This window comes from Sparus aurata, chromosome 9 (genome assembly GCF_900880675.1).
Source record: "Sparus aurata chromosome 9, fSpaAur1.1, whole genome shotgun sequence".
Lineage (NCBI taxonomy): Eukaryota > Metazoa > Chordata > Actinopteri > Spariformes > Sparidae > Sparus > Sparus aurata.
The window spans coordinates 21703255-21718979 of NC_044195.1; the positions used below are offsets into that span (position 1 = coordinate 21703255).

Below are 15725 nucleotides of genomic sequence, written 5' to 3' on the forward strand. Positions count from 1 at the left end.
GTTCCAGGTTTGATCTGGCGGTGCATCCAGCTGTGGTATATAAATTACTTCTTTATTTTCCAGCTGTGGTCTGTGTAATTTTGCAGCATGCATTATCTCTAATGCTGTGGTTGCCTGCATCAGTACGGATGCTTTTCCTTGACAAGGAAACAACATGTTATATAACTTGACCTGTTTAAACGTGTTGTAGCAGGCTAATGAAGCCTCTTCCATAGCTCTTGTACAGTGCGTGGGTTTGGGAGAGATTGGTATGTGGGAAGGTGGGGGGCAGGGGTCTGCTTTGACACCCTAATCCCGCAGCCTAGTTTGGCTTTGTGTGGAGACCTTCGCTGGGAGGAGAGAGGGATGGAAAGAGTGAGGGAGAGGGAACGGGAAAAGGAGGAGGGGGGATTGAAGAGGGGGGGAGTGTGCTGCGTGGGGTTTGAGAAAGGGAGGGGAGTGATGGGAAGAGGAGAATGAGGGAGATGGGGTCCGTTCATTCTCCTGCGCTAACCAGGAAAGGAAACAAAGGATGCTGATGGGCCTGACTTATGACTTCCAAGAGATAGCCTGTTAGCCTCTTAGCTGGTTATCCTCCGCTGACCTGACTGCCTGTGTTCTGCAGCTGGCCTCTCCTTATCCCTCCACGTCTGTGCATCCTCTCTCTCTCTCTCTCTCTGCTGAAGACATCTCTTCGCTGCTCTGCTCACTTCTCCCGGCTTCAGCATGTGAGTTGTTCTGCCGGCGTGTGTGTGTGTGTGTGTGTGTGTGTTGAAACAGTTTAATAGGGGTCTGCTGTGGTCATTGCACACACTACTTTAACTTTTTTTCTGCAGCCTGGTGAGTGTTTTTTGTCATGTAGACAGGCTAATAAGCTAGACGTGGTTGAATCTGTGCTGTGGATCTGCTCTTTCTCAGTTTGCCCCTTTAAATATCTCTTATTCAGCAGATACATTTTCTACATCTGTCACACACAAATTTCCTCTCTTAGAATGAATGGAGTATTGCACAGAGCTGACCATGCACACCTGAGCTATATCTCCTCTGCCCATTGCAAATATGCACTGGTTACGATTTCACCAAGCTTAATCTAAATGTACAAAACAAGCATTTGTATGACAGAGAGCTAATGCTAAATGACATCTGGCTACATCTGCTTTTATTGGATTCAGCCTGGAGAGTAAACGCTGCCCTGCCTAAATATTTAACTGTGGTGTTCTGTGGCTGAAGGGCAGACAGCTTGGTTGCTGGCTTGGCAGTAGTGTTGGCATATTGTGGGTCAGCCTGGCAGACGAACATTGAGGGTGGGTGGGGCTACATCTCTGGCTTCATCACTGAGGAGGAAAGGGTGTATGGCAGTATGGCAAATACCATAGAGGCGTTTTATTTCAGGTTAAAGAAGAATTCTGGACCCTCAATTAGCAGATTGACAAAATTACCATTGCATTAATCATATATTAATGTTTATAATGTCTAATATATCATTTCGAGCTGCAACAATTAATCGGTCAAAGAAAAAGATTTTTTTTTTTTTTTTACAATAAGTTTATTGTTTCAGTAAAAAAAAAAAAAAAACATAGTGCCCCGAATTTACTGGTTCCACCCACTCAAATGTGAAGATTGTTTTCCTTGTTTCTGATGATAATAAGTTGAATACTTTTGTTATTTGGAGCATTAGTTGGACATGGCAAGCATCTGAATATGTCAGTTTGGCTTTTTAGGAGATTATCCTGGATGTTTTGCACAAATGTCTGACATTTATAGACCAACCAATGATTCCATTTATTGAGAAAGAAACTGTTGAATTAACCAATGATGAAAATATGTAGTTGTGTCCCTGATTCATATGAAAATTATTTTTGAAAAACTGTTTGTTTTTGTGTGTGTGTGTATTTGTGTGATGCTCGGGAAATAGTTGAGAGCAACAGTTGACATCCCTGTTTGGCTTTCTGTATCTGAAATAAGATGGAAAATATGTATGTACAAGCCGTAAACCGTAACTGAAGCCAATCTCACCCTCTCTATTCAGATCTTCATTATCTACCCTTAATGTGTTTGTGTTGGCTTGTACAGGAATGTGCTGTGATTCCGTATTTCCCTCCCGATTGAAGAGCTCTGTCTCGGCAGATGCAAGGTAATTCTCTAATGGGCCTCATCCGAGGAACAGCTCCACTCAATAGCCATCAGTCAGTTACGCTCAATAGCCATCAGTCAATTAAAGTCAATACGACAGAGCAGAGGACAGCGGACTCTCTTGCTGTCATTGTTCAGATTGACCATCTCTCTTTGGAAATTGGATTCAGCACCCGGTGAGAGGAATGTTTACGGTAACAATTTTGTGCCAGATAAAAATGCCTCCAGTCTCTGGGAAATAAAATTGCGTCGCCTCAGATGGATGGCGATCGAGGAGAGTGTTACAAGACTAGCATCAGTATACCCAAAATAAATCTGGACACTAGACGGCAAGAACAGCTGCAAGTAATTAAAAAGAGAGGTCAAAAGATGACTAGGATGCTAGGAATACGTCGCTGTGCGGACAGTGAGTCCTTGAGGGTGAGAAGGTTAGAGTGGAGGCAACATATGAGTTGTGTTTTGATGAGGAAAGAAAAACCAGTTTTCTTCCAGCTGAGCCCCTAATGATGGTCTCTAACCATCATGACATGAGAAATGGCTCCTCTCTGGTCCACCCCTCCCCTCTATGACACATTTGCTCTCAGTTTTTATATACTCCATCCCCCTCCTCTCCCCCCAGGTGCTTGTTTTGAGACCCTTTTCTTTTCTTTACAGCTCAATTACATGGCAAAGCCTGTAGTCAGCGCTGAAGGGTGAGGGGGCAAAGGAAGTGTTTCCGACTCTGTTGTAAATATTCTGTAAGCTGCAGCTTGTCCCTCGTGTCGGTGTAATTTGGTGTAGGTGCTAAGCCTCCTTTCGTCCATCCTTTCATCTCTCATTTTTCCTGCATCCCACTATCCCCTCTCTCCTCTGTAATTTCCCCAGGCAGCAGGCCACTTATTGACCTTTTGAATCCTTCCATTTTTCCCTCATGGAGGCACTCAGGGCTCAAACAGAGAGGGGAAATAGTGTGTCTGTCTGTGACTGCATATACAAATGTATGTACAAACATGCAAAGTAACACACTTGTTTATACAGACACTGACAGGAAATAATGTGATACGTGGTGCCTTTTTGTTTTGCTGAGGGTCATTGTTTACCACTGAAAGCTTGAGTCCATTCCTCAATGTTTAATGACAAAGTTGTTTGTTCTCAGATCAAAAGATTAGCTTCACTCAGACATAACTTGATGGATCAGTGTGGAACGGGGGCTGCTTGGACACCAAGGCCGCAAGCCAGCATTGGGAGCGACGCAGAGAATAGCCTTCTATTGTGTGGTTGTCAGGCTGGTCGGCTGTTATGGTGCGAACACTCTCAGACACGCTGGCATGCACGCAGTCTTCTACTGTTGTACACGCACACACAAACAGAGACACTTATCACCAGAAAGAGTCAGTGTCAGGTCAGCCGGCTCGGCCTGTGGACAGCGCTGTATTGTTGCTAGCCTCCAGCTCTCCTGGACATTTAACAGTGCAGGCATTCAGCTGTTAGTGGTGACTCAGGACCAGCGGGCAGCGCGGCAACCAGTGTGACCAACAACACCTGCCCTCACACTGCCACACTGTTGTGTTCAAGAGGAGCAGAGAACTGACAGAGATAAATCGGCAAAACTACAACCTTCATTCCAACCTTCAAGATGGGATTCTGTAATGTAAATCAGAACTAAATGAATATGATGATTTGAAAATCCACGGTGGTCTGTATATAATTGCGTGACAAGATACACCACATGGTTCAAGTATAGCTTTTTGCACTGGTTACACTGGTGTGCCCTACTCTTACATCTGGGTACACAGGTACGCAATTTAGATACACCAATTTCTTAACAGAAATTAAAGAGATGTACATAAAATCCTGCTGTAAAGTGATGAAATAATATGCGGAAAAAATGTTTATAGGCTAATATTTGTTCACACCCAGTTCTTACACCCTAAACACAGCTCCAGACTAACTCTTAGACTAGAAGCACTGAGGCTCCTTACTGAACATTTTAGGAGCACCAGCCCAAAATGAAGGAGCACAATTTAAATCGTCAAGAAATTCAATACATTCATATCTGTATTATCTTAACCATATTACTTATAAAACTTTTGGTAATAGGTAGACAATTTACACAAATAACAATGTTCAATTTTATGTACTGTGCAGTCCTTATGAATCTGCAACATGTAAAGTGGGATAAATCCTGGTGTCCAAACACTTTAGAATCGATGTAACCTATGACATGGGGAATGAGTTTTTATACAGTACAATTTCAGTGAAATAATACAGGTTAAAGCAAGCGGGCAAAATAAAGTATTCCCCATGGTGAGATGAAGAAAAGTTATCACATGGGGAGGGTTTTAATCAATTTGTTCTGTTCACACAGCCCTATTGAACTTATTGCTGTTTCACTTGACCTCCACCCTGATGACCCTCACTGAGCACCCGTAGAGATTAGTATAAAGAACACAGTGTGATCCCTATTCATGAGGATCCAGTGACTTTGACAAGTATTTTCTAGCTTCCGGCCAAACAATGTATGTGTCATGTCAAGTGGCTGTTTGACTTTGACTGGAATATTTTCCATAAGGCCCCTCATCTTCCATAGCTGCCTTTCCTCGGCCCTTGTTTTCCTTTCACATCCATCTTTAGGAGGTTCTTGGAGGTCATTTATGGGAGCATAGTTATGTAGACAGTCATGGTTTCAGTGATAGAGGTGCTGTCAGTCAGCCCTCTCTGAGTGAATAAATATGTCTTTTGTCCACAAAGAGCAAGCCTCCACCCCATCAGCCTCAGCCCACAGCCGTGTCTGATATGCAGGAACACACTGACATCTTACATCCCCAAATCAACCACAGCCTGCCAAAATACCAGCCAGTGACCTACTTCTCTGCCTTTTGAGTAGGTCCCAGGAGGACATGGATGTGTTCAACATTTTTTGCATTTTGGTGGCACTTTAGTGATGAGTTCAGTTGTTATGAGCTCTTGTGTCACACCGCAGGGATACTGTAATTTGCTGCTTTCTTTCTTCTTGGAAAAAGGCAAAAAAAAGGCCATTTCATGCTCTGTGTTGGTGAAGCAGCTTTTATTTTCCCATTACAGACTGTGATACTCCAACTCATCCTATACGCTGACCCAAAATTTTGAATCTGAATACCTCATCATGTGAATCTAGTTGGAATATTTGTTATATTCGTGAGGGCAGGGTTTTCTGTGGCACTAAAACTGAGTTGGTGCCCCTGTATAAGGGATGGGAGCTGATAATATTTAACCAAAATAAATGCCATTGTTAATTCTACTGAGAAGTTCTATTCTTTATCGAGTCACTTATTGATTCCTGATCCCCTAATTGAGCTGGCTTTAGCCTGAGAGCTAGCTGTAGCAACAGTCCATCTGCCATTATCTAAAACACTGCTGCTGGGCTCATGTTTGTTTACATCAGTGTCTTTAACCTTGTGAGGTCTATTCTTCACTTCTGGTGTAAAGTAGCAGTTAAGCTACAGACATCTACAGAGCTTAGCCTCATACCTTCACCCTCTCTCTCTCTGACTCCCTCCCCGTTATTCTTCTCTTTCTTCATTTATCGTAGTTAAATTCCAGGCTTAGAAAAGCTTGTACATCCTTTCAAACTGAGCTATTAAAATAACATGCAGCTCGATCTCATTTAACAGACCGCCTTTTAATTATGTGGGGAGACAACTGAGGCAGATTCAGTTCATGCTGACATCAGCAGTATTTTTACTTCTGGTAAAAATGCTTGGAGGGAAAATGTTCCAGGCGCACCAGACAAACGATCTTTTAAATGCCCCTCGCCTTGTCGATGTTATCATTCAAGTATTCAGTAGGAACTTTGCCTCACTGCCACATGAGTCTGCTGACATTTCTCAACAAATGCAAGGTCATTTTCTGTGTTATGTGAGATGGAGACATCCAATGGGTTAGGGCTGGTCATCTGCTACCACAATCCTCCTCTGGTGCCCCGTGGTGCCAGTGTAACCAGCCTGGCAGTGTGATCCTGAGGCACTCGTGTGCGCACACAGACACACACACACACACACCACCGCCAGAGCAAGGCTGAGCTAATGACTCATCTCTCTGCCCCCCCTTCTCTCTCTGTCTGTCTGTTCCTCTGTACTCCTCTGTCTCTGTCTGTACAGGAGACATCACTCAGAAGGGCTATGAGAAGAAAAGAGGCAAGCTGTTGGCACCGTACATCCCACAGATACAAGGTAAGACTCACAGGCCTGCAGTCAAATTTACAGTCCAGCAACAACAGCTTTTATCTGTGCTCCGGCTTCCTGTTATCCTCGCAGTTGGCGTACTGTAGTGTCCTTGCAAGAGCGAACCGAGTGAGATTAAGTATCTTATGTTGATAATGATGATTGTAGGGGCAGCTTCAATTGCATAAAGCAAATTTTACTGTTTTTTTTTTTTTTAGACAAAACAAACCTCATTACAGCTTAGGGAAACAAGTTAAAGAGACACTGTGTCGTATTTGGAGAAGAAATTCAAACTCCAAATGTTGATATTTACAATATTAATGACTTGATGATACAAACAGAAACATGTATTTTCCCCATAACTGAATAAATCAGATGAACGGTGGCAGGGTCCGCCACATATCAACAAAGTCAAACAGCATGTAATTGTGTTGCCCTTTAAGGTCAGTTTGTTTATTCAGTAAAGAAAATAACAACAGTTTGTTTATTTAGTTTGTTCAGGCATTAAAAAAATCAGATCTTTCGCTTCTGATTAAAATTTCTTCCCTTAAAATGACAATAGTGCACCTTTTTAAAGTTAAAAAAGCAGAGAAGATTAATCAAAAATAAAATCCTGAAATGTTGACAAAATGTATAAGAACCAAGCAAAACCAATTCAGAATTTGCTTGCAGAAAATGCACATTTTAAATAAAGTAAATTGAATATGTTTTATACCAGACGACATGGTCTGGTATGACATGGTCATAAAGTTGTCATGAAGGATACCCTGGAGGCTTTTGGCCATCTTCACTTAACTCTGATGGTTAGACATGTCTCTGCTGATGTGTCCTTGATTCTTTAGCTTCTGTGACCTTTTGCTTCATCATAAATGTCTTAGACCTGCGTCCACCATATATCATACTGTATGTATGTAGGGTTCAAATAAAAATAGGTGCTGACCAGCTGAGGCAAGGAAGACGGACTTTGGATGGAAATAAAAGGTGTCTCTGCTGGTAGGATAACTGGTCCACTTCTGGTTTAATTATATTTCTTTTGAGTAATTTTGTGCTGCTCTTGTAAGGCACATTCTAAGCTCTTGATAGGATGGTATTATGTGTTGTTAGATAAGCTACCTTGTCGTGCAGAATGCTAGTTATTCAGAGGAATGTTTTGTTTTTTGTGCGTATTTGCGCCTACTGGCCTTTGCTAGTTCCGTGGGTGTTTGAAAAGAGAGGTATCAACTTTGAAAAACAGGGAGGCGTAAAGCTTCCCAGCTGTAATGCTACTTATTATCTGTCTGTTGACTGTGTAGGGGTGCTACACACATTTATAGATCTATTCAGGGTAATTTTAGTCGTAGTCGTGCAGCCGGTCGGTCCCAGCAGCCTTGGGCAGACTGCAAGGTTGAGGTGGTTTGTGGTGGCTGTATGCTTCATGCTTCTCTGTCCTCTATCTGGGTTCAGTGGCAGTCTTTGGTTTGGCCCTGCTATCTGAGCACCAAGCCTCAATGGAAACCAGAGTCTGGTGTGGACTGCTCCTTCAAGGCTTTCCACTGGAGCTATCAGGCCTGTTATTTAGCTTTGGCGGATCATCTCTTTCTCTTGCTACATCTCCCTCCTTGTTATCATAGATTCTCTCTTTTATTCATTGTTAAATCCATTCAGGCCGAATCTCAGCACCTTAAGAAGGGAAATGATAGACGTAGCGCAGAAATAGATGGTCTTGGAGTGGGTGAGATGCTTCATATACAACACATGAGAATTAATGACGCATCCACCCAGCACAATGAATCAGTGGGTTAGGGTTTAACAACTGCAGGATTGAAATAGAGACCAATAGACTGTTGGCTTCTGAGCTCCATACAACATTTCATAAGCTGTTTTACTGCCTCATATTTCACTGTTGTCATAGGGCTGTGCATGTGCCAAGTGCAATAAAGTTGGTGTATGAAGCCAGATTGTTGAGATCTATGAGGGTGTAGATTAATTTCCTTTGTTTATATTTTATTGTTGGGGCTTCACTGCGAGGTTTGAGACTAAATAATTGCTTTAGCTGTTGACCTACTGGAAACTTTTTGAGAAAGGTTGGCATGTGAATGTAAGTTTGTCATAATCAAATCGAACTCTGTGGATGACTTTTTGTACCATGTCAGGGAAAATGTATCTTGACTGATTGTTCTTTTTTCTTTTCTTACTATCCGACTGTGGATGCAGTTTCTGGGTCCCAGCTCTTTCAACCAGAATTCCTCACACCCATTAATTTCATGTCATACAACTGTGAACTCGATGTTAGTCATTAGCAAAGCATATTTCCTCTCAAGGAAGTTCGACAGCCTGCACGTGTCTACGGCAGCCACCCCAGTTAAGTGTTGGCATCAGACAGGTGCTAAAAATTCATCAGGGTTTCACTCTGAACCAATCACAACATCTGCTGTGACGGAGCACACCTCTCATTGGCTCAGTGTGGTGTGTCTCTGAAGTGTGTTCTGCCCAGCAACCGGGTCTGGTGTCCTGGCTTGTTTTATGGACCTGTCTCCTCTGGGAGCCGGGGAGAGGCTGCTGTGTGACTGGACTGTCAGAGCGTTATAAGGGACCAGTGGCATATATTGATGTGTCTATCCATGCTCAGGGGATGCTGTGTGTATGTGTGTCAGAGTCCATGTATTAAGTCCTTATTGTGTCTTGTGTCATATCTAAAACTGGTCTTATTGGATAGATTTAGTTGAAGCGTGTGTGAATGTTGCTCAGCATATTGGTGTGTGTGCTGCTGCTGTCTGAGAGTTGCTGACAGTGTGGAGCTCACTGATCCCCACTAAGCTGCCGCTGAAAAGCCGGGCGAGCTGATGCTGGCTGGGCTGGCCGGGTGTCTGTCTGACCAGTCAGCCAGCTCGCTGCTGGATCTGTCTGGCTGAATGTGACGTGCTAGAACCCTGTCCTCAAACGGCTCTTTTCTAATGGGTATACTTACGGAAACAGCCACTCTGTGTGGTAGATTTGGTTGCAGGTTAGTAAAAGTTGCAACATCACAGAAACGTCAAAGCCGCCCACAGTCAGCTCAAAGATGCTTTTTTGACTACACTGTTCATTTTGGCACCCATGTGTGGATTTGTAGACCTTCTATTATCCCAGAATGTGACTACAGTTTCTGTCACATTTTGCCTCCACACATTGTTGTTAAGTGTTTTCATTTTAACTAAATCAAGTTATTGTTACTTTAACTAAGTCTCACTCATATACCAGTGATAGGTCAGCCTTTATTTTTTTTGGTATACCACTGCTGATACCCAAAATTAAACTTGTTTGTGTAAATTGTTCATCCCTTGCATTGGGGGAGGATGCCTCAAAAAGAGGTAGGCATCGTACAACAGTCATTATCTGATCTAAGCAAAGGCCTCCCCCTTCTTGGACAGCTTCAGACGGCAGCATCATGTAGACAAGCCACACGAAGAACTGCTGTAAAACGGGCAATGTGTTATCTTCAGCTCTGATTACACCTACTAATTGTTGCTTGTCGTAGCATAGCACTTTTTACAATGTTCATATTGCTGTTTTTATGTTCTATCCAAATATTTGGGCAAATTGCACTCTGCTGCTGCTTGTGAAACTTTTATGCCAATAAAGCTATTTTAATTGAATTGGATTTAAATAAGGCTTTGCTACAACAGACAACCACGTGACGCCGTCTGAAAAAATCATCAGCAGACATCATCATAGTCATAAACCATCTAAACTGGTTTTCATGAAGTTCTGCCTGTGGTTTTATTAAGTAGTCTTGAGTCAAAGGTAGCACTTGCTTTTCTCTTTTTTTGCAATGCAAGTCAGTGATCCCTCAAATGTTTATCAAACACTTGTGACAACAATATGTAACTGAGGCAGGATATGCACTGAAAAAATACCATGGGAATTTGCTAATTATGTATTATCCCAAGCATCTTTTTCTGAATTATACTCTTGAAAAAGAAAGTTTTCATATCAGCACATATACACCGAGACAGATATATGTGTGATTAAACAATATTGTCTGACTCATATATTGACTCTAATTGATATATTTATTTAAAGATGTTACAAAGACTTTTTTCAAGACATGGATGTCTTGATGTTGAATGTTTATCATAAATATATCAATGCACAGGTGAAGTTTGAGGGAATTTACTGGAATTTAATTGAGATAATTGTGTAAAATGAATGAAGTGCTTTCGAGCGGATTTCGAAATATCAGCTCATGAATGTATTGTTTATCGTAATATGGCCTAAAGATATTGGGATGTTATTTTAAGGCCATATCGCAGCCCTACATTCAAGGAATATGGAAAGTGGGATTCACTTGCAGAATTGTCAGGGTTTAATGTCTTTGTTGCTGACTATTTTAGCATATTCAGCAGGTTTCCTTAGGATATATAGAGCGAAAGACAAATATTTAATGTAAATGAAAAGAGCCTTCTGTTTGGTTAGGCTGTGTTCTCTGAATAACACCTATGCAGCGTGAACCTGAGCCTATGATGTTCCAAGTTAGATTTTGGTTCTCATCCCACATCGTCAGCTCCACAGTGATTAGTTCTTCACATAAACGAATGTGTAATGTATGTTGTTATATGTTGTGCTGCTGTTTTTATGCATACCCAAAATGTTTATGAATCTGAAACTAGACAGTTTTGCAATAAATCTTTCAAGTTCAGGTGTAAATCAGCAGGAGGCTGCAACAACATGACTATAGTTGGTAATGTGCATCTAAACAGGAGCATGTTTTTCAATACTTTATTCTCATCTTTGTCCCACTCTCAGGAATACGTACCATACCAGTAAAAACTGGAAGATGCATTTTTTTTTATGTGTTTAGATTACATTTTAACATTAAATATTTAATTGCATTAAAATATTATATGTGCATGTTATTATATACCATAATAGAGGGGAGGATGAGGTCTTCTGTCAATAATTAATAGTCCACGAAGTTCATCTGGATCAAACAGGATTATATTCATCTCATTTAGGTATATTTTACATTGTCTCTTTTCTGAGTCTCCCATCTACATTTATCCTTCCTAAATATTTCATAATAAAGCAGACATTAAAAAGATTGAAGACTACTTCCAGAGCTTGAACCATGACCTTTTTTCAGGCAGTATCCTTGGGTTTCCCCTCTGATGCTAACCACAAGTTACTTAATGAAGCTCAAAAGAGAATTGCATAAGCCAGAGGATGAATCACTGCATGCGTCACACGGAGCACAGAGAGGTTGACGAGTTTGAGAGTTTGATAATTTTAGCACGCTCTAGTTAAAAGATGTTGTCTTTTTGACATTCATGGTGCTTAATCACCTCCTTTCTTCAACGTCTGTGTAATTTGCATTTGCTTCCCCTTGGAAAGCTGGGAGGCAGGCTGGAAAGCTGCGAGAGAGGCTGGATTAATTAAAGCGAATACTTTCTCAACTTCGAGCTACTGTATTAAAAGAAAGCAGCCTAAGTAGGGGATTACTATTAAGCTTTTGGATACTTGATCTGGTTGAGCAGTTTTCAGCCGTGTTCCTCTATGTCCAAGCATTTCTCATATTTCTGAGACTGATATTTCTGCATTTGAGCATTCCTTTTTATTTTATTTTTTTCATAAACTCTCCTGTCCCTGACTTTTCTCTCTGCAGGTGTAGACCCTTCACTACAAATTGACAACAGGATCCAGGCCTCCTCCCAAGCTGTTCACCCAGGTTCCAAACACAACAAGTCCCGGGCGCCCAACACCCGGGATGAACGCTTCAGATCTGGTAATCATGTGTCCACACTGCCAGTTTTAAATAACTTGTGCTCTCATTCTTTGCTTTTTGCTAATCTGTGTCGATGTGTTCTCTTAGATTTGCACACAGAAGCCGTCCAAGCAGCTTTGGCAAAGTACAAAGAGAGGAAGATGCCAATGCCCTCCAAGAGACGATCTGTGTTAGTTCAGTCTTCAGTCGAGGCATGCACTCCGCCAGGTGAGAACTCCAAACCAACTGTTCCTGTGCACACACAGCCCAGGTTTATCTTCACCCCGGGTTGTTTACATGTGTTCCTATGAGTGCTGGAGTGTAGGATGCTTGGTGACCCTCTGTTGTGTCCAGTGATCCAATATGATGTTGCCACATATTTGCCACTGGAAAGAAATGTGCAGTTTGATGAATGTGTCCATTCTCTGTGACTGTAAAAGCCTCAGTTCTCACCGTTGTGTTCCCAGGCCGACCTTCCCACATGAGTTGCATGATGGGTGTATAATCAGATTTATAACATGGTCTCAAAATGTCGACCTTTCGCCTGCTTTTATAACAGTTTGTATTGTGTGGGCCAGCTGATATGAATTTTTGTCATTTTCCTGCATTCTGCAGCTTCTTTTATGATGAGATTTTTATGGCCCGAAAAACCCATTTTGTGTTAGCTCTTCCCAAACAATCCCCAAAGAAAGCTTTCATTTTTAATCAGTCAGTAAGATATCTGTGTGTGATTGCATGACAGAAAAACTCGCCTGTATCTCAGACACTGCAGTGGTGTTATCATTGGTGAAAGAGTTAATTGATAGGGGGGCCTAAAAAATCTCATGTCTTTGGTAAAGAGAGAGGACATAGCGGTGGGGCGAGTAACCGGATTAAGAGCTCAGACATTGGAGTTTGAGCAGGAGAAGCAGGGGGCTCTTCATGGTTGTTTCTAGTCATTCTGAGTGATCTACTGTCATCTGCTGGTATATGGTTCATAGTTATGACTGACAGACCCACAAAGATGCATACTGTACATATAAGATAATTTGAAGCTCTGATACTTTCACTACAAGTGTAGCTGTGCTCACATTGGCATGGTTGTGGTAGTTTTGTGCTTGAGATGTGATGTGAAATGACAAACTGAGCTCACATTAGCAAAGGTTCATCAAGGGCCAGAGAGGTGCTGCCCATAGAGGAGTTCCTGGCAACTGATACCGCTGTAGTGTAGCGGTATGTGTATTTAACACACATGCACATTGATAACCTTTCTCCTTTTTCATGTCCTATCTTGCTAATCTGTAATGTCGGTTTGGATATGGTCACACTACATGTCTGATCACTCCATTTCTGTTTGTGAAGAACCAGTAGTTTGTGATCATTGTTAATGTGTCAGAATGGTCATCTAATTGAGTTTGGCATGATTGGATGATAGAAGCCTTAGGTCGGACGTATATTTTAATTTAGCATTATTGTACGCACCTCCTGCACCGAATGTTTGTGGCGCAAATCCTCAGATATGAATGTTACATATAATACTGTTCTTATGGTACTGGAACTTCTGTGCAAAACCTTGAAAAATATCACAGCAAGCCGCTCTGCTGAACTGACAGGCTCTGTGTGTGTGTGTGTGTGTGTGTGTGTGTGTGTGTGTGTGTGTGTGTGTGTGTGTGTGTGTGTGTGTGTGTGTGTGTGTGAGACATTTGAAAATGTAGTGGTGTTTTCATCATAAAAATATCACATTGACAAATGAAATATACTCACCATTGTCACAATGTACTTGATTTAAGAGACTTATGCAGAAAAGCTGTCACTTCTTCTTCCATGATCTCACAAAATAACAACATAGTGACCAAGTGGACCCATATTTTTTGGTGCACATAATACAAATACAGCGGTTTTATAAGGTCAGAGTCCTCTGGTGTGCCCTTTAGTGACACATAAGGTACTTTGGCAAGTACTGTATGTGAACAATTCTGTTCACAATGCAGTGAACATGTTGAAAAGCAAGTATACAGGCATATAGTCTATACAAAATATTGGAATGCATACGCATTTTTAAAGAAGTTTATAAAAATCTGACACACTTTTTAGTGTATTTTTAGGCATGCATTTCCCTGTGGATGGCAGTGTTGGTTTATCAGTCGGTTAGTCGGTCCACCATTTTGTTCCAGATTGAAAATATCTCAACAACTATTGGATGGACTGCCTTGAAATGTGGTACAGATGTCCGTGCTCTTGCACACCACCTGCTTTATCTCTCTTTTTTTTTTTGCGTTGCAGGGAAATTGAATCCCCCAAAATCAAATCCCAATGAAAAAGAGAATTTCCTGCACATAACCTCCATATTGATTTATCAAATAAGTTTGATGTTTAAGTGGCAAACACCTTTCTCAAGACATAAAAGTCACAGAGAAACATGGTGTTTAAACACAGCCCACAATTATATGACAACCCACAGCTGTGCTGAAGGTGTGCCCACAATCACATGCAACAGCTCATCAAATCAAGATCACCATGACCTGGCAAAGTACATACAATATCTGTAATCCCTAACACCAAGAAAAACACTTCTCACTTTTAGTAGTATCTACAGAAATAAAATGTGTCAAGTCTGGAAGATAAAGATGCCCCATGGTTTCATCTGTGTACAGGTAGATTTATACCAAGGCACATTTTCAAAAGGATCACTACAGAAAACCAAAGAACAAAGAAGAATATACAGATAGTCATGTTCCCCAGAGGATGATGCCTGTTGACTTGACTGATCCTCTGACTTCTCTCCTACTGTAGCTCCACTAGGAGGTTCTCATTTGCGGCCAACATGTTATATGTCACAGGACCCTAGTCTTCTTTCTTAGTACCAGAAGACAGCTAAATTTGTAATCTTATAATTTTTTTTTTTACATAGCTGAAGGATAAATTGTACCTGGAGGCTCCAGTATGTATAATGCTATTTGTAGTATTGCATCATTATTGTAAATGTCACTTTCAGGCACCAACCATTATGATGTTGCTTCAGCCAATCGGATTGAATCCATTTTCCATAGAACCGGCTACTGAAATCCACCTCGAACTTTTAACTGCTAGGCCAAAGCCTTGTGAATATAACTTGTTTTGTTTGTTTGAATACAATATTAGAATAACTGAGATCAGAGCATATATGCTACTATATCTGCTTCAGTTTCCTCTCTTTAATATTCATCCCTGCTCTGACTCACTCCTCACAATCTATTCTTGTTTTTGTCTGTTGATCTGTGACTAATCCATCTATTTCTCTCTTTCAGTTTCTTCCACACTCTTTCCACCTCTCTATTTCTACTTTGCATTTGTTGTCTGACCCCCTCTCTACCTCTCCCTTGGTGTAACTGTGTCAAGGTTACTGAGATATGGAGAGAGATTGGAGAGAGGCACAGGAATAACAAACCAAATCATGAATGCGAGATAACCCCCGTGAGTCTGCTGGTTGTAGAAACATTATATTTTCGCTTGTTATGATCAAACCTCCTCCAGCTTTCCTCTGACAGCCTCTACAAGGCCACGGGAAAGCTTAAGGAAGGGAACAGTGATTGTAATAGTTTCTAAATTGATGGACTTTCCTAACTTCTTACTGTGAGTGATTAGGAGGCAGATTAAATACATGAAGGCTCATTAGTTTAGAGAACATCATCAGGCACGTGCTGATCACAAATATGCAGGCTTAATCCTTGTTTTCTAAATGTCTCTCTATCACC

General features: G+C 41.4%; 1 protein-coding gene across 5 annotated transcripts in view; it reads left to right on the forward strand.

The window, feature by feature from the left end:
• LOC115588075 (disco-interacting protein 2 homolog A) overlaps positions 1–15725 on the forward strand; it is a 103478-nt gene that overhangs the window by 52913 nt on the left and 34840 nt on the right. For 4 of the 5 annotated variants that reach the window (XM_030428378.1, XM_030428379.1, XM_030428380.1 and 1 more), the window contains exons 2-4: positions 6231–6302; positions 11914–12033; positions 12121–12240. In XM_030428378.1, coding sequence (XP_030284238.1) covers positions 6231–6302; positions 11914–12033; positions 12121–12240 — 312 coding nt within the window. Of the gene's footprint in view, positions 1–445; positions 708–6230; positions 6303–11913; positions 12034–12120; positions 12241–15725 lie in introns of those variants that run through there. The other variant, XM_030428382.1, reaches the window with a different exon arrangement.